Genomic DNA, 19,431 nt, shown 5'->3' with positions numbered 1-19,431 from the left:
TCGATTACCTGACATTTGACACAAAATGATTAAACTATCATTAATTGATGTTAGACTACATAATTTTGATATCTTAAAAGTATTTGTATAGCATTTTACCTCTAATGATGAGTTATAATATGATCTGGTATATCTTTTCATCTTTGGTTTTTGATGATGGTGTAGTATAGTCATTAATTACTTTGAATGCGAAAAATTTCTCTCGATGAAGAATTGGGAGTCTAATGAGTTTTTTGCCTTGAAATTTTTCATTCTTTCAACTATCAGACTCATATCCATTGCAACAACTTCTATCTTCCTTATGGTTTTGTTAACTGTATGTTTTTTGGTCTTAAAAACATTGGTGCACTATAAAAAAAAAAATAGACTTGCTTTAGGTTTTTTTTAAAAATAAATTTTAAATGCCGATAGAATCACTAACAGGTTTTCTAGATTTTTTTATGGTTATTTGATCTGCAATTTCATCAGTAATTTCCAATGCCAATAGATTTTTTGATGGAAAGTGGGCGGTTAAAGCACACTTTGGATTATGGAATATTCCATCAAGAACTCTGTCGGTATTAAAAATAACTAATGTAATTTTCAATGAACTAAAATCACCAACGCTCGACTTTTTTACAACCGTATTTCGTCAGTAATTCCATCAATAATACCAACATAATTTTCTTTAAATGCCAATGGAGTATTTCATCGGCATTTTCCAATTTTATGGTAGTGTTTTTCCCATTAATATATATGGCTATTTTATACAATATGGGATAAATAGGGGTTTTTAATACATAATGATTTTGAGGCTATAATAAAGTCTATAGGTTTTAATCAAGGTGTAGTTTTCTAAATATACTATTTGGATAAAGGACAATTCATTCTAAAGTTAGTGCATAGATATCTTCAATACTCAACTTGTCATGTAATCTTCACTAGGGTTATGCATAAACTGACTTATTAGGCTTAACTATATAAGCTATTTTTGTTTATGTATGGGACAAGTACATTAGTTTCCCAACTAGTCGCTTATATCTCTCTTTATTAGCATGAATTTCATGTAGGTATTTTCTTAGATCATGAATTTTTACTATTGGAGTGTCAACTGGTTTGTAGTCCAACATGCTAGTATTTAAGAGTAAGTCCAACGCATACTTCTTTTATGATAAGAAAATACCTTTTATTGATTTGGCTAATTCTATGCCTAGAAAACATTCTCAACCCTTAAGATTCTTCATTTCAAATTCAGCTACTAAGTTTCCTTAAAGTATTAATATTTTTTTATGTATTATTGTATGTAATTATCATATCATCATCATAAATTATCAGTATTGTTACCTTTTTCTATCTATGTTTTAGGAACAAAGTATGACCTGAATTACATTGTCTACATCTATATTTCTTCATAGCTAAACTAAATCGATCAAACCATGCACAAGGTGACTATTTTAACTCATTCAAAGCCTTTGCAGTTTACATAATACCCCCTCTAGTGAGCTTGTAGCACCTAGATGGAATATCCATGTATACTTATTCCTTAACATATCTATGTAGAAATGCATTTTTTTACTTCAAATTGATGTAGCAACCAATCTAGGTTCGTTGCTAGAAATATCAACACTTAGACTGTATTTAACTTTGCTACCACTAAAAAGTAGGGGTGATTATTTTCGGTTCGGTTCGGTTTTTATAAAAAAAAGTAACCAAATCGGTTTTTTTCTAAAAAACACTAAACCGAAATTGGTTCAAACTGACCAGTTTCGATTCGATTATTTTAGAAAAAAACGGTTCAAACTGGTTTTGCTCGGTTTTTTTCGGTTTGACTTGTTTTTTCCGGTTTTTTTCGGTTCGGTTCGATTTTTTTGGTTTCAGGCTTATAAAACCAAAACCGAACCAGTTGGTTTTTTCAAAATTCTAATCGGTTTTTTTTCATGGTTCGATTTTTTCGGTTATTTTTTTCTGGTTTTCTCGGTTTAATTGGTTTTTTCAGTTTTTTTGCTCACCCATACTAAAAAGGTTTCTTGGTAGTCTATACCATGCATCTAAATATAATTTTTTACCATAAGTCTCGTTTTATATCTTTCAATGGTCTCATATATTTTATGCTTGATAAAGAACACCTATTTTCATCCTACATTCTTATTTCCCTTGGGTAGAAGGATAAGACTCCCTGTTTCATTATTCCCTAATTCTTTCATCTTTGTCACTATTGTTTTGGTCTATTTTGGTGAGGATTTAGCTTTATGTAGAGTGTTAGATTCTATATAATTATTATCTTCATTCATTTATATAGATTCTTTCATTTATATAATTATAACTATTTTGGTGAGGATTCATCTATATAAATTCTTTCATTTATATAGATTCTGCTGCAAAAAGAATCCCACCATTTGTTTGGAATTCTTAGATTCTGCTGCAAAAACCTACTTATTTTTTTATTACTTATCTCAAAATATATTGCACCTCTTCTCTATGTTTTTTTTTTAGTATGGATTGAATTTTTTTATATTATAATAATAATTAAGTAATCCTTTTACCTAATATGATCAGTAAAGTTTAGTCATAGAACTTGGATAAAAGTTTTTAGCTTTGTTTCATATCTTGATATCATCATCATCACTATTTATCTTCTATTCATTCTCAGATTCAGAGGCATTATCTAAAATAATATGAAAACGAATATTACATTTTGAGCTATCAATCTACTCATCTTCAGCTTCTTAAAAAACAAAATCAAGCCCATCCTTATCACAATGAATATAATTATTATCTTCTTCCTCATCATCACCTTTGTCATCTTTCTCATATTCATTAACACCCTTTTTATTTACACTAAAGTGTCAACATCAACCATTTCACTTTCAACATTGACACTAAAAGCACTCATATTAGCACTAGAACTACCAATGTTAAACTCATCATCATCTAAATTAAGATATTCTTTCTTACTAAGTAGTACCACTTTATTGTTACTATTAACATTATCATCATATGCTGCAAAATATTTGGTTTCATGTGGCTTGTAATAATTGAGTTTGTTTAAATAAAACCTTGATATTCTTAATGTTAGAAGAGCGATAACAAGATCAATATCAATATATAGATGAATCTCATCTTAACCTACATGCATATTAAATACCTGTAACGTCAAGGGATCATAAAAATTATATTCCCTCTTTTATCTTTTATCTGAAAGCCATTTAAGTCTTTGTCAAAGACTTTTTTGCATATAAATATTATGTCTAATGAAGATATATGATTATAGGTGCAATTTCTTTTAACATATGAAGAACTACCATGATGTGTAAATATATCTAATTAAACAATGTTTATATATGTGTTAAACATTAATTAAACATATTTTAAGCTAATAAATTGAAATTAAGGTTCTTTGAACAATAACTTGTAAGCTTCAATTTTGAGGATTTTTTGGGTTTTAAGAAAACATGCCTAATTAGTTATACAAAGCTAATACATGGGTTAAACATAAATTAAACATGTTATAAGAAAAGAACTTGAAATTGTGGTTATGTAAATAGTCTGTAAACTTCAATTTTGGTTTTTTTTTTCTAGGGTTTCCAAGAAAACATGCCTAATTCTATTAAACAATGGTTAAAAAAAAGTTAGTAAAAGGCTTCAATTGACAAATTAAACATGTTATAAGCAAATATTTTAAAATTATAGATTTGTGAACGGTAACCTATAAGTTTCAATTTGGGTTTTTTTATGGTTTCTAAAGAAATATGACTAATTAGGTTAAATAATGACTAAACTATGTATGAGAGTCTAAATATTATTGGTTGAACAACCAAAATTAAAATTTTTAGGTTTTTTCTAACTTTGGGATTAACTTTTCAATAGTAAAGCATTTGAGAAATTTTAGTTAAATCGAATAAAAATAACCTATATTGTAATGAATTAACAATATTTAACATCTAAAAACACCAGCAACATATTTTGATATCTCAATTAAAAAAAAAATTATAATACCTCTATTTTGTTTAGTTTTTGACGAGAAAAGGAAAAGATTCCAACAACGTGAGATGAGACAAATCATGTATGAATCAATAACGTACATTGCAAGAAGGGAGAAATTGATTAGAAAAAAAATTGATATTGATTTTGAATTGGGTTCGATCATCGAGATAAAAGAGAGAGAATGTTGTCTAAAAAGAAATCATGACTTGGGGAGAGAGGATGTTGGATATGTTGTTTGTTTAATTTTTTGATATATTATAAACAAAGTAATTTAGATATTTTGTTTAATTTAAGATTTTTGTTTGACTGAGGATGTATAGTGTATTTTTCAAAAGAATAGATGTAAAGTGAAAAAAAAATAAACTACAAGATACTTAGTGTAATTAACCCTAAAAAAAATTCATGTTTTAGATTTTTATTATCAATAAAAATTTTATTTGACTGGAGAATGTGTGCATACATTCTTTTTTCCACAAGGTGTGCATTTGGGCATGATTTGATTTTGTGAAAAGAGAAGGTTGAATTAACGAGTCTAGACAAACATCGATGATGTAATCCATGTGAGTTTTTAGGTTTCCTCATATTCCCTCCATTGTGGTAAAACAAATATAAATATAAAAAAAATCTAAAAAAAAAACTTATATAGAAGTATAATATTTGTTTTTACTTGATTGGGCTTGATTGGGCTCAATTCAATGGATCTAAATTGGGCTAGTCCACGCACCTAACTCCTATGAGGGCAAAAACCGATATTTAGAAGAAAAAAAAATGAGGGACAGTTAATACTTAATAACGCAAGCTTGTCTTGAAGAAGAAAAACAAAGCCATAAATCCCACCTAAAACCCCTCCACCGCTTTTCTCTCTTCATCTTCGGCTTTGAAGCAAGAACAAGAGGCAGAGGTAGATCGATCGAACCTACAAAAGGTACAATCATTCTGACCATTAACTAATTATCTCAATTTTTTGTTGAAATTAAGTAATTAATCTCACTAGGTTCCAACTTCCAAGTATGGTTGTCATATGATGTTGAACTTAACTTCACTTTTGATAATGTACAAAATCGTTCATCCTCTAAAATAATGGAAATTTTGGTGTAGATTTTTCCTTATTTAAGCATTTATAGAGTGAAACTAAAAATTGGTTTGATATGATTTTTTAGATAGGATGGAGTAAGCCATGTATGGTTCATTTTTTTGCGTTTGTTTGGCAAAGTAATTTGTTTGCTTCTTGATTGACAATTTATTATCTGTTAAGTACCATTTTCTTTTGCATTGCTCAAGAAACCTTGGAAATCCCTTCTGCTTTTGTTGAGATTTCTAGTACTGTTGAATTTATAAGAGTATCATCACTTCATGCTTGATCATTATGTAATTTTGGGTTGGGCTTGCCTGACCCTTTCTTTCGTATTCAATCTCGGTTGGTTTTGGTTGTGAAAGAAGCGATTAACATCAAACAGTTCTATTGTGATGTTGAATTGTCTTCTAATTTCTATTAGTTCTGCTAGTCCAATTGCTTGCCACTGACTATAAGGTTGTGATATTTTTTTTTTTTCCTTAATGAATTGTAGTTCTATTTCTGTCATTGTTTTTGCTTTTTTATGTCATGGCACCGTATTACGCAGTGGAGCCTGTAACTTGATGTTGTTCTTTCGTTCCTTGGATTTAGAAATCGCATTGAATAGATCCGCTACTTGGTTATGTTTTGCTTACTTCACTGTCTCTTATAGATTTGCATACGTACTTTTCCAATATGATTTGCATATGTTGTATATGTACTTTCGTTCCATTTCTTAACTATAGTTGTTATATATCGCTTAGGAAGTAAATACCTTGTAAGGGAGTAGAGCCACTTTATTACTTGCTAGGATTGGCTTATTCCCCTTGAATAAAGTATAGGATATTGGAACATCATCATATTAAATTGAAAATTGAAAAATAATTTTGAGTACTTTTAACAATTATATTTGTGACCTTGAAATTCTGAGAATATTTGCTATTTCGTCTAATAGTTTATGAAATGCATTCAATTCATGGAAATCACATAGATTTTTCTGCGATTTTACTAATATTGTTGTGACTCTTATTATCCAACAAATTCAATGAGGTGTGTTCATTCCATGGAAATCATTAAGGCTTGCAGATTCTACAAATATTTTTGTGCATCATAGCAATTTAATACATTCTTCACTTGAAGATTGAAACTATTTGTTCAGGTTGTCTTTGTGGCATGTATTTCCATTGTTTGATGTTATTCATTGGAATAATTAGTGAAAATATCCAGAACTCTATCTGGAATTACCATCTCCAAATGCTGCAAGTGTTGCAGGCTGGTTATTATATTACATTTCCTTTAAATTGGCTACCGCTCCTGTTTTGAATGATCCCCTTGTCTATCAATAATTCATCTCGATTTTCATTAGGAGGGAGCAGCTTTCTTGCCTACTAACTCCTTGAATGCATCTTCACAACAGGTCAAGATAGAGCTTTGGTTCTTTACTTGTTCTGTGGCAGATCGAGCTCTTGGTCCAAAATACATTGAGAAAGTCCTGACTTGGATAATCCATGAAACACTTATCTCCAGGGTGAGGCCAAGACTGCTGAAGTGATTTCTCATTCCTTGCACCAAGAAAAAATGATGCTGCTAGAGAGATTGCTCTGGTTATATCAAATGCGAAGAACAAGGTGTTCTAGAATGCCGGTGGCCTTCTGCTGAACCTTCAAGAGATGGGTTTGGCAAACCCAATCAATAGAAAATAGTTAGCAGTGAAGTTAAAGCTTTTGGTCTATGCACTTGTTTCAGTATTCACGTTATGAATGACTAGAATATTGAGGAACGATTGATACAACAGGATGAATACAAATGGCAAGACAAGTGCATGTGGGGCACCAAATTTCCTTGCACCCATTTTTTCTTAATTCCCCGTTAAGTTTTCAATAGGATTAATAAATGATTTCAGATGCACAGGCTTCCTGCTGCATGTTTTAGGAAAATCTTGATGGAATAAATGTCCAAACCAAATGGGAACTTTAAATCCCCCCTGTGGCTTCTAGAATCCATCTTATACGACAGAAATTCTAGCTCCAGAGAAGACTTGCAGGGACTTTTGCCCTTGAACACTGTTGTTTTACCTGGAAAGAGCCCCAGTTTGTGGACCAAATTTTTGAGGTTGGATGCTTTTGTAAGAATGGAATTTATCTTCCAATTTTATCATCTGCAAGGTATGAAGTTGTCTGAGAGTCAAAAATTGCGGACAGAAAGGAGACCAACTCATTAATTTCTTAGAATTCACGTTGAGCACAAGGATGTTTGTTTTTCTGACTTGCACAGCAAATGGGGATCTCTGATGGACCCCGGAAATCATTGATGTCTTCACTGATGAGGTCATTTATAACGAATTAGTCCATCTCACGCCAAATCAATTTTATTTATTTGTCCATCTCGATTTTATAGTGCTAGTGGTTTTAGTTAAAATAGTTTTTTATTTAAAAATATATTAAAAAAATATTTTTAAAAAAATTATTTTTGATATCAATACATTAAAATAATTCAAAATTATAATAAAATAATTTAAAATAAAAAATATTTAAAGAATTTTAAAAGTGTTATTCCAACGTGAAAATATATTTTTTAATTACTTATATGTTATCTTTGCTCAATGTTCATGAAATTTGTTATTCGTTAAAAACTCACCGTAAACATTGGTCTAAATCGTTATGTATTGTGACAGCGGTTGTTTTTTAAAGTATTTTTTATTTGAAAATATATTGATTTTTTTTAATTTTTTGAAATTTATTTTTTATATTAGTACATCAAAATAATATAAAAATACAAAAAAACTAATTTAAAACAAAAAAAAATTTAAAAATTTAAAATTTTTAATAACACTTTTAAAATGCAAAAATAAACTAAAACATTTGATTCCGCATCCAAAGCCACTAAAGTCAGAGGAATGGACTTGGACATCCTTCTGCTACATCAAAGAACTATATTGGCATCTTTTTGCTAGTCCATTAAAACAAAGGAGATAATTTATTATTATTATTGTTATTATTAATATGAGTGTTCGGACCAGTTTGTATGTACTTTAACTAATCACACAGGCTCTAAAATTAACGTAAACCTAAAATGGTCTAAAACTCAAACTTATAACTATTAAAAAACAAACTCAAAATCTAATTAATTAACTTACCATCGATATTATTAATAAAAGAGATAATCTTATTGGTGTGGGTCATGCTCCGATTGTCCAGATTAATTATTTCTGTCAATTAAGCACCTAAACAAGCTATAATCAAATTGCATGGCAATTGGCAGGCATAGCATTATAACTTGATTAGTAGGGCCACACACTGACACGTGGGTATTACACGGTAGTGGCAGGCAACTTTAGAGTGTTCTTTGCTGTCTGCCGTGGGTTGTATGGATCTCCTTTGAACAAATCTTGATAGAAAACCCGGCTACAGTAGGCATGAATTTCTTTTTCTTTTTCTTTTTTTTATAGAGATTAATTGGCCTGATATTTGCTACCTGTAACGTAAAGTTGACCGACTAACGGCCCTCAAAAGTCAAAGTAAACCCAGACTTGTAATTTTCCTCGTAATTCCGTGATTCACTTATTTCCCCTGTTTTATTTTTCTCTCTCCATCAACTTAGTTTTTCTTGTAAAGTGACGTCAGGTCTCTCTATGAGCAGACAAATATTTAAACAACGAGCTCCACATTTTCCCCTCGAGTGAAGTATATCACATAAATTATAAGTAGAACATTTTCCCCTATTTAAACTATTTAAAACAAATATTAACATATTATATTTGCTTTAAATCCTTAACAAAAATAGTTTTCGATTTAGTATTTTATTAGAATATCTATATTTTAAAAATCTTACTTCACACATTGTTGGGCTCCCAAGCATATTTAGAAACGATTAAAAGTTATTTTACATTCTTATTCTTTTAATTTGTATTAATTTACCTTATCAATTTTTATTTATATTAATATCAATTTATATATTTTCAAAATCATCTTTGCTTGCTATATCAATTGATATTTAAACAGATGAGAAACCCTCATCTAAATGTCAAAACCTTCAAAATAGTATATAATAAATGGTAACGAGCTTTGTTATAAATTAAAATCATTAAAGAAAAAAAACCTTATAACTTTGAAGAAATATCCAAAATATTTAATTTTCTTCATCAAAGTTTTCTTGTCAAAAGATTATTAAAATACTTAAAATAGAAAAACTAGAAAACTCTAATAATAATAAATAAATAAATAATAAAATTGAATAAAAATAAAAACCTAAAATTATTACTAATTTCATAATAAATTATTTTTCTAAATAAATAAATAAATAAATTCTTAGAAAATCTTAACAATACAACTATTTAAGGAAAACAAATCATTCCTGCATCAATTTATACCATGAGCATTAATCATCGTTTTGATATTCAAATATAAAACTTTCATTAAGATTTGATCATGGATCACTATGATTATAAAATCTATATATATAAAATTTTCTTGAAGCCTTATATTGATTTTACTAGCTTATTCCCTTGAATTTTAATAAGTTTTGTAATTGTTGAGCTAGTTCTTCCAAAAATCGTTATTGTTTCGTATTAGCGACTATCTCCAATAATTGTGACATTGGAGTTCTATTTTTCATGGCTTGCAAACTCTAATATTAATTATAATAAACTTGAAATATAACAAGGTACTTGAAAATAAAATTTAATAAATTGATTACTAAATGGAGTGGTAGAATTGAATAGAAATTAGTAAAACAAAAAAGAAAAAAATATACTGATTTGAGGTAGTAGGGGGGCCTCCCAAGATTAAAATTAAATATTGAATTTTTTCACAACCCTAAAATTCTTCTTAGCTAATACTTAAATAAAAGAGAAATTCAAACAAATCCAAAGAAAGATTCAAATATGATAACTTTCAATCCAAATAGGACTAAATCGAGTTGATGTGTCAATTGCAAGTGCTCTCATGAAATCCAGTCATTCATTCTTATTAATTCTCCAAAGAGGTATCCTAGTCTTTCATTTCACCTTTAACACCTTTCAAAACCTTTCTTTTTGACTAAAAATATATTCTTCTTCTTTTTCTTCATTGTATCCTCGCTCTTAACTAGAAATGTTATATGTTGTGTTAGAGACCCATGATTAGAAAATCTGTACAAAAAAAAGTTAAGAATCCATGATGGTTGGCCTATATACAAATTTTTTTTTATGATGAATAATAGTTTTTGATTAATATCTGAATTTAAAAATGATTTTCTTTTAACATGGAGAGACTGATGAATAAAAACTAAATATTTTAAGTGTTTTTCTATAATTATAATATTCTTAATTTTTAGAAGATTTAACTTGTAATAAGCTTTATTATCCTTTAATCTCATTTGCGTTAAATTAGAAATATATTAAACATCATTATTCAAAGTGTGAATTGCATCCGTCCAAATTAAACATAAATAAGAATCAAATATAATAACAAATCAACTTTACAGCTTCCTAATTACTTATGTATCCCAAACTACAGCCTACAAGTTTACCACTTATTATATTACAATCTACATTCTACAATTTAAAGTTTCGGTATGGTTTAAACTTGAAAAAATAATCTGATAAAAAAAATGTTATATTCATAAAAAAATTAAAAATTTAAGATATTCGAAAAAAAATCATCCAGAAGAATCATAGCGGGCAAATCGAAAGATTAGGGGTAGGTCCCATGTGATAATATATATTATTTTGTCTGTCTTCCAGACGTGAAAAAAGAGAGGGGGACATTAGCATAAATGATCATTAAAAGCCAAAATCCACGTGATATTATTACCCTGTGAGTCACGAGGTGATGCATCGTCAGCAATTAGAAAGTGGACCGGGTTCTAATGCGTGTCAGAAGATGAAAGGATCTGTTTTAAAAATAAGTGGGCAGCCATGTTGGCATCGTCAACGAATATTATCCAATTCCACGTGGCACATCAAGATGATGCAATGTGGTCCGGTGTATGATGCTATATGTGATGTCACTAGCAACCCCTTGTTTTTTATGGATGACCTGTACACCGCTCACCGTCCTGGAACTGCTTCTGTCTTCGATGAAAATGTAAATGTGATGGATATAGAGGTTAAAGATGGTATTCTCTAATCTGACGGATATTCATAACTGAATTTTCATCTAATATTTTTTTATATTTATATATAATAATTTGTGTTTCTTTTTTTAAAATTTCCTAGAGAGCTTTTTGAAGATATAAGCATGTACATCTCTCGTCCGCTTCCCCTTTTTAGCAGGGATGGGGCAAAAAAAGATCATATGAAAAAAATAAGTTTATTGTTGAGTCTATCTAAATTATATATATATATATATATATATATATATATATATATATATATATAGTTAAATATAAATAACTGAGAGAAAAAATCAATAAAAAATTTTATTTTTAAAATCAACTGTGCAAGAAATAAATTTGAGAAAATATATGTGTGTCGACCGGGTTTGGTTTTTTTTTTTTTTGTTATTAAAGTTTTGTTTGTTTCTACTGTTAGAAAATATTTTGATAAAAAAATTTTTTTTTTTAATTTTTTTAATAAAATAATATTAAAAATAAAATTTTAAAATAAAAAATATATTATTTTAATTAATTTTAAAAAAATATTTTAAAAATCATCCATACCAGTAACAAAAGAAAGAAGTGAACACTAAGGAGACCAAGTCCTTATTTTTCTTCAAAATCGTGCTCATCAAAGGTGGGGATTTCGTCATCCCTAGAAGGGAGGTGGGATTCCTTAAAATACGTACTCTTTCCAGGAGATTAAAAAAAAAAAAAAAAGGGTTAGCTAGTTAGTATGGCATTGGCCTGAAATTAATTCCTAATGAATCTACTGATATATTAAATAAAAAATTTAATCTCTTTGGTAATTCTTGGCTCTTCCCCTTTTAAGAGAACTTGGAAATATTAATTTATTATATTCATATGGAAAATAATTGGATTTTTTACTTTTCATGTAAAAATTAAATGACAACTTAATTTTATGGTGCTAAATAGGTAATTAGTGTCTTCTTATTAATTATTTTATGAGATTCACTTTAAAAAAAATAAAAAGATATAAATAAAAAATTCTTAGATGAAAATATTGTTATTATTTTTAGTAAGTTATGATTTTTTTATATATTTATTTTTTAAAAGTAAATTTAAGAAATAACTAACATGATATCATTAGTTATTGTAATATTATTTTCATTTCATAATGTTTTTTTTAAATAAAAAAAATATTTTTGTTTATTTTTAATTTTGAAAAATTAAAAATTTGATATCGGGATTTCAAAAATTTTCAAAACCAAATAAAATGATTGTAAAAATAGTGATAGTATTTGTTAATTTTGCTTTTATTTGTTCATCAAAACAATTAAAAAAAAACAAGTTTTTTTTTTTATATTTCTAAAAATTCGTAAAGAAATTAAAGCATAAAACCAATTTCACAAATGGTACTAAACAGCCCATTTAGTTTTATTATATATATATATATATATATATATATATATATATATATAAAGAAAGAAAAGAAAGAAAGAAAGAAAGGGTCATGTTCATAAGATGGAACGACAGAGAATCCGTCCACCAAGCAGTGACGTAAGGACACGTCACACACAGTCCCTGTGACGTAAAAGATCGCGTAACTGCCGTTGACGTTAGAGTCTTCTCATTTCCCCTACTAATCCCCCAATAAAATGCCTCCTCCTTCCCTCTCTCTTTCGACGCATTACAAAACAAAATAATACACCCTCTCATAATTCCAATCTCTTAACATTGTCACCCTCACACCATTAATTAAAAATCCTAATGCAAGAAGCAATCCCATTTAGAGCCTACTCTCCGGCCACCACTTCCGGCAACCGGAGACTCCCGGCACGCGATCATGGTGGTGCTAATACCAGCAGTGGACATGTGCTAGTGGTGACCAATGGACATGAAAATCATGTCCAGAAATTGGTGTTAGAGAATTCTGTCATAGTATTTGGCAAACGTGGGTGCTGCATGTGTCATGTTGTGAAGAGGTTGTTGCTAGGGCTAGGTGTTAATCCACCGGTCTTCGAAGTGGAAGAGAAGGAGGAAGATGATGTGATTAAGGAGTTGTCAATGATTGATAGTGATAGAGGAGGGGAGGGTGTTGATCAAGTGCAGTTTCCGGTGGTTTTTGTCGGGGGGAAATTGTTTGGTGGATTGGAAAGAGTCATGGCTACTCATATTACTGGTGAGTTGGTGCCTATCTTGAAAGATGCTGGAGCTTTGTGGCTATGATCTCAATATTTTTTCCCTTTCTTTCCTTCACTATCTCTGATGATTTTAATGTACCATGTTTTACTTAAGGTTCTTTAATTCTCTCAAGAAAATTTTGAGGTAGGGCTACAGGGCACCTTATTTTCCTCTGTCTATCTGTCTTTAGTTTAATTTGTCCGTTCATGGAAATTATGTCAAAGAAATAGCGAAAAGTAGACCTTGTAAATCATAATCTTACTTTTGATCTTGATGTAGAATTAGCCCTGCAACATTTCTTTGGAACATCATGAATACGCACGACTATCCTGGATCATGTGTGTTCAATTCCCTGCTTCCTTGACCACATCTTTTGTGATGAATTCCTTAATTACATCTTTCATTTTCAAATGGGGACACTTTTTTATGGTGCTTTGGTATATATGAGATATTTTTCAATTTTCCTTTTGGATGAGGGGTTTCACTTGCTTTCCCCCATCTTTTGATGAGATGGCTGATAGATCGAGTTAGGCCATTGCAAAAAGATGCACAGGATTTCCCAAATTAAATATAAAAAAAAGACTTGCACAAGGTCTTCTTTACTCTATATATATATATATATATATATATATATATATATATATATGGCAAATACTAGAAGCATTGTATCTTACCCCAATTTGGAAAGAGATTGATGTATGTATAATTTTCACAAAAATAACAAATATATGCAAGTGTGAATATTCACGACCAAATTGAAGTAAGGCTCAGAAAACAAAGAGTCATGACCACAATTATGATTTGAATTAGCTGAATCATGTTTATTGTGTATCCTTTTTGCTCTACAAAATAAAGTTAAAGACATAAATGTATGGGTTCCACACTCATAGCCTGGACTGTAAAGTCATGTCATAATCTGTTTGTTAGATCAATTCAGTTCATATTTTTTTTTTCTCCCCCACAAATGAAAATCAGAAACTTCGTAGATTTTTCTGACAAATAAAATAAAGACACAGGAGGAGTGTTTCAATCTTGAATTTTTTCCAACATATCCCATGCAGATTTTTGGAGAATTTGCCAATTAAACAATATTAGGATATTGGCTCTCATTATGCAATAAGTCAATAATAATTTTTATTTTAAATGTAAAAAAATATAAAGAGTGATTTTAAATGTCTTGGATTTGGTTGCGGAGGCCAAGCCGGACCCAATAGCCTTGGGTCTGGTTGGTTGGGTCCGGTTGCCCAACCAGACCCAAGATCGGTGGGTCTGATTGAAAGCCGAACCCAATAACCTTGGGTGTGACTGCGAGCCAGACCCAATAACATTGGATCTGGCGGCCAAACCAGACCCAACAATATTTTTTGATTAATAAACAAAAAAGACAACGCCCTCTAAGTGCTATAGTGTCGTCAACAGTGCAAATATTTTATGTCTACAGTGTGGTCCGCAATGCAATGAGCCTATGTTCATAATACTGTTTTTTAAAAAATATATTGAGATAATTTTCTTTTATTTTTAAAATTTATTTTTTATATCATCACATCAAAATAATACAAAAACATGAAAAAAATATTAATTTGAAGTAAAAAAAAAAAAAAAAAATTTCTTTTTTAAAGTCCATTATATTACATGTTTCTTTTTTAATTGTTTTCCTTGCAAAATAATCTCTATAACTTCAAAAACCTAGCTAATGATTTTTAATAATTTGTATTGATGAGGTTATAAATCTTTAGAGACAAATGAGCTTCCAAGTTTAAGGTGAGGTGCTTGGGATTCTTGATTGGAGAATGATTATTGGGACTGAGAACTTGCCAAACAAGTTTTTTTTTGGATTAATAGGACCCTTTAAAGATTAAAATAGTAAGGGAATTATGTTTAAAAGTCGAGAAGGGCTACATGTGTATTTTATAGAAAAAGTACAAAAAAAATAATAATAAAAGGTTCTAGAATAAGAGTGTTTAACTACTAGAAATTGAAATCTTTTACATGATGCCATATTGACATTTATATAGCCATGAGTTGTACCAATTTGCATGAAGATGAGGGAAGAGAAGGAAAAACAATGTAGAACCTATCACTTTATATAGATGTGTGTATGGAGGATCTAAAGTCTATATATGTAAGAATTTATAAACCTTAGGTATAGGGTGGTTATTCCCTCAAATCTAGTCTAGATATGTGCATTTGAGGTATGACTTTTAACCTTGAATGTGATTTTGTTTAGGAATTCAAAAACATAAGGAGACTTAGACTTATTAGGATTCCTCTTAAGTAATTGGAGATTGTTTAGAGGTTGATTGTGATCTAAGGTTTAATCTTTGTACCTTTAAAAATATAGGTATGCACGTCTTACCATTCTTAATTCTTTTCATTCTAATATGATTTTTCATTGCTTAGTGTGAATTATATAAGAGTTGTATATGGGTTAATTTATAACTTTTTTCATAAAGACAAGTTGTAAATTAGAAGGTTGAAGAAGAGAATGTTAGCTCTTAATATGTTTGCAAGTGAGTTCTTTTTCTTACTTACATGGTGGTTCATGAGAGTTTATATATACACAGGCCACGTCCACTTACATAGAACAATGGAAAAATATGGGAATAAACTCTATAGTTAATTATAAAGGTAATTATACAAGATAACAGCTAATAGTGGTAAGGGGTCCTAATGTTTAGCGTGAGAAGAGACGTCTTGGTGGGTCAAGTTATAGAAAAAGCATGTCTTAACACCTTACATGGCTTTTATAATAATAAGGGAGTCATGTTAACATTAAATTCTAAGCACCGACCATACAAAAGGTTGTGGGTGAAATGGATCCGAAATGTTAAATCAAAACAAATCTATGTTAGGTTTAGGCATGGTTATCCTAGCCTAACTAAGGGAAGGCCCTAACTAAGGGAAGGCCAAGAGATAGTCTTGGGTTCGAGCATGGTTTACCCTAGCATAACTGAGAGGAGGCTAAGAGATGGTCTTGGATTCGAGCATGGTTTGGCTCAGTCCAACTAAAAAGATGCTAAAAGATGGTTTTGAGTTCGGGCATAGTTTTTCCTAGCCCAACTAGAAAGATGGCCTTGATTTTGGGTATAGTTTTTCATTGTCCAAATAGGTTGAGAGCATAAGATGGCTTGAGTTCAGGCATGATTAGCCTAAATTAAACTAGGAGGAGATCAATAGATGTCTTGTGGACTACATCCAAGGATGAGAAGACCTCATGACCGTATCCTTGACTTAATATTTGAACCTGAATAGTTGTGAAATAAGCAAAAATTTGCTTTTTTTTAGACCAATCACCATCCATTTTTGAATTATTCCAACTAATTGCTTATTAAATGATTTTAGAAAATGGCGCGCACACACACACACACACACACACACACACACACACACACACACATATATATATATATATATATATATATATATATATTAGAAATTACAGAGCTATTTTATAATTTTATAGTTGTGAAAAGATAAAAGCAAATTAAAACAATGCCTCTAGATTATTTCTATATAAAGGCGCTATAGAATTAGCCCTACCATGTGATCATAACTTGTGTGCTATGATAAAAAAAGAAGAAAAAAAAGGACAAGGTGGTGGAAGAAGAAGAAAACATAGAACTTATAAATAATCCCAAAGTAATTTAAGTCGAATGTTTATACATAGAGTTGTGTAGTCTAATATTAATTAAGATCCATTAGATTTTGCAGATAATGATAACAATTCAATCTGAATATCATGGATAATGACCTGACCCAACCCGAATGAGTGGATATTTTTTGAACCTGATGAAAAATGAATAGGGCATGAATATTATTAAACACGACCTAAACCCACCCAAAAAAAAAACCTAACCCGAAATATGTATTTATATTATATAAATATATTTGTAGAGTATTTAGATTTTTTTTATAATGCAATATGATATATACATACCTTAATATAGACACAAAACACACACACACACACACACACACACACACACACACATATATATATATATATATATATATGAATAATATTTATCATTTACTACACACACACATACACACACATATATTAACTATTTTATTTTTTATTGATTAATAAATAATAGTAAATAGTGAATGCCCATTTATTACCTGAAATCTAATAGGTATTATAAATATCTAAATTCTTTACTCGATCACTAATAAATAAAATTTGAATATTATTCATTATGAATATTAAAAAATTCAACCCGTAAATATGCATTGTTCATTTTTCTTTTGTATTTAGTTGAAGTGAAAGTGAGTACCTTCACCTAGAAGAAGGGGAAAATGTGATGAGATACATGAGCTGAGTGTATCTCAGGATTTGTTTGGTATTTACCCAGTCTTTTGGCAAGCAAAAAGGAGAGAGAGAGAGATGGCTATCCTGGAACCCATTGGTTTTCTCATATTAGTAAAATATATATATATATATATATATATATATATATATATATATATATATATATATATATATATATTGTTTTTGAAACTAAATTTACTAGTAATAGAATTTCTTATTTGAAAAAGAAAAGAATATCTCCTTTAATATAAAATATATCATTTCTCGTGAGGAAAATTCTACGCTAGTCCCAACGAGCTAAGTTAGAAATCCTACTCAATCAAATGCCTACATGTCAAAACTGCTATTCATTTCTTTTATTCGACAAATAAACCCATGTTTTTCTACAAATAATGATTTTTTTTCTCCAAAACCAAACAGCATAATATAATTGATGTAAGTAATTTCTTAACTCAATCATACTGAGATGTTTTTTTAACGTGGTCCAAATTTATAATCTATTTGAATCAATTCATTATTAAAATTAAAATTTATTTATAACGCTAAAATTAAATTAAATTTAATTAATAAATAAGTTGAATTTATTTATTTGAAAAATATATTCTATTATTGAATTTAATTCACCATCTTGTTCTTAAAAAGATCTCTCGATTCTCTGTTCTTTTCAACAAAGCAATTACCGTCTTCAACAATCACAATCTCTCTCTCCACCTCCGATTCTCATCCACCATCATTATCATAAATAACCCACGGAACCAAACCCAAATACTCATTACAGAGCCCTATTTTCTCAAGGCTATAAAATCCACAATGATATAAAAAAAACTTGAACATTGGTTAGGACAATTGATAAAATTCAAACTTGGCTTCCCTTATGAATTTGCTTCGACTACAACAAAGATGTCATCTTCACGTTATTGAATAGATAGGTATAACTCAACTGATTAGATTTTAAATTTATTTTTAAAGATTACTAGCTTGAGTTTCATAAATTTTAAGGTCACTAAAGGCTTACATAGTTATTAATTTCAGAACCCGTAGGATTAATCGAGATATACACAAGTTGTTCGGATACTCATATTAATAAAAAAAAAAATATTATCATGTAAATACCATTGTAATTCCCTTTAGTGTCTTGTTCTAATACACATTTTAATTTCTATAAATAGAAGACAAATGGTATTGGGAGCATCGCCCACGAATTGACAAAAGATTAAATTAATGGGCATATCTTATTTCACAAACGTTTTATTTCTATTCTTTATTGTCTTGATTCATTGGATAGACCTAATCCTCGTCGAGTATTTCCACTGTTTCAATGATTTATTTGGGAATCAGAAGCAGAGTTCTCTTCTGTCTTGGCCTCTCCACACAAAAGTCATACATAGAACAGAATTATTCGCATGCTGATGACATTGATGACGCAGTTTCAGACCCTTTTAGCTTTTGACCCATTAGTTTCATTTTGTACCTTTTATTATTATTATTGTATATTTATCTAATTACCCACCTAACTAATCATTTGCCGAATGTACATGATATCAGTCCCATTTATCACATGGCATTCATACTCAGCACTGTCAAAAATATTTTTTTAACATATGAAATATATAATATAAACTTAAATTATAAATTTGAATTGTAAAATTATAAAATCATAAATAAAATATTTTTACTAATTATATATTGATAATTCCAGTTAAGTAATAAATAATAATATAACACAATTAAAGTAAAAATGAAATAAACAATACAAAAATCTATATATAGTTTAAATAATTTAAAAATACAATACAATACAATGTACACAACAGTAATATTATGAAAACTTTCTTGTTTTCGAGGAAGCTAAATAATTATATTCCTATGTTTGAGCCACATT

At 29.4% G+C, this 19,431-nt stretch overlaps 1 protein-coding gene and 1 long non-coding RNA gene across 2 annotated transcripts; both read left to right on the top strand.

Annotated features, from left to right (window-relative positions):
• The first annotated feature begins 4,730 nt into the window (after positions 1-4,730).
• On the top strand, positions 4,731-7,185 carry LOC127903968 (uncharacterized). The gene is made up of 2 exons (XR_008056768.1): positions 4,731-4,888; positions 6,435-7,185. It is a non-coding gene; the product is annotated as an uncharacterized LOC127903968 (long non-coding RNA).
• Positions 7,186-12,708: 5,523 nt separating this feature from the next.
• LOC18103077 (glutaredoxin-C9) lies at positions 12,709-13,509 on the top strand. The gene has a single exon (XM_006377361.3). The coding sequence runs from the start codon at positions 12,824-12,826 to the stop codon at positions 13,280-13,282; it is 459 nt and encodes a 152-aa protein (XP_006377423.1). The 5' UTR covers positions 12,709-12,823; the 3' UTR covers positions 13,283-13,509.
• Positions 13,510-19,431: the final 5,922 nt, after the last annotated feature.

This window comes from Populus trichocarpa, chromosome 11 (assembly GCF_000002775.5).
Source record: "Populus trichocarpa isolate Nisqually-1 chromosome 11, P.trichocarpa_v4.1, whole genome shotgun sequence".
NCBI classification, from domain to species: Eukaryota; Viridiplantae; Streptophyta; class Magnoliopsida; order Malpighiales; family Salicaceae; genus Populus; species Populus trichocarpa.
This window is presented reverse-complemented; position numbering and strand designations above follow the sequence as displayed.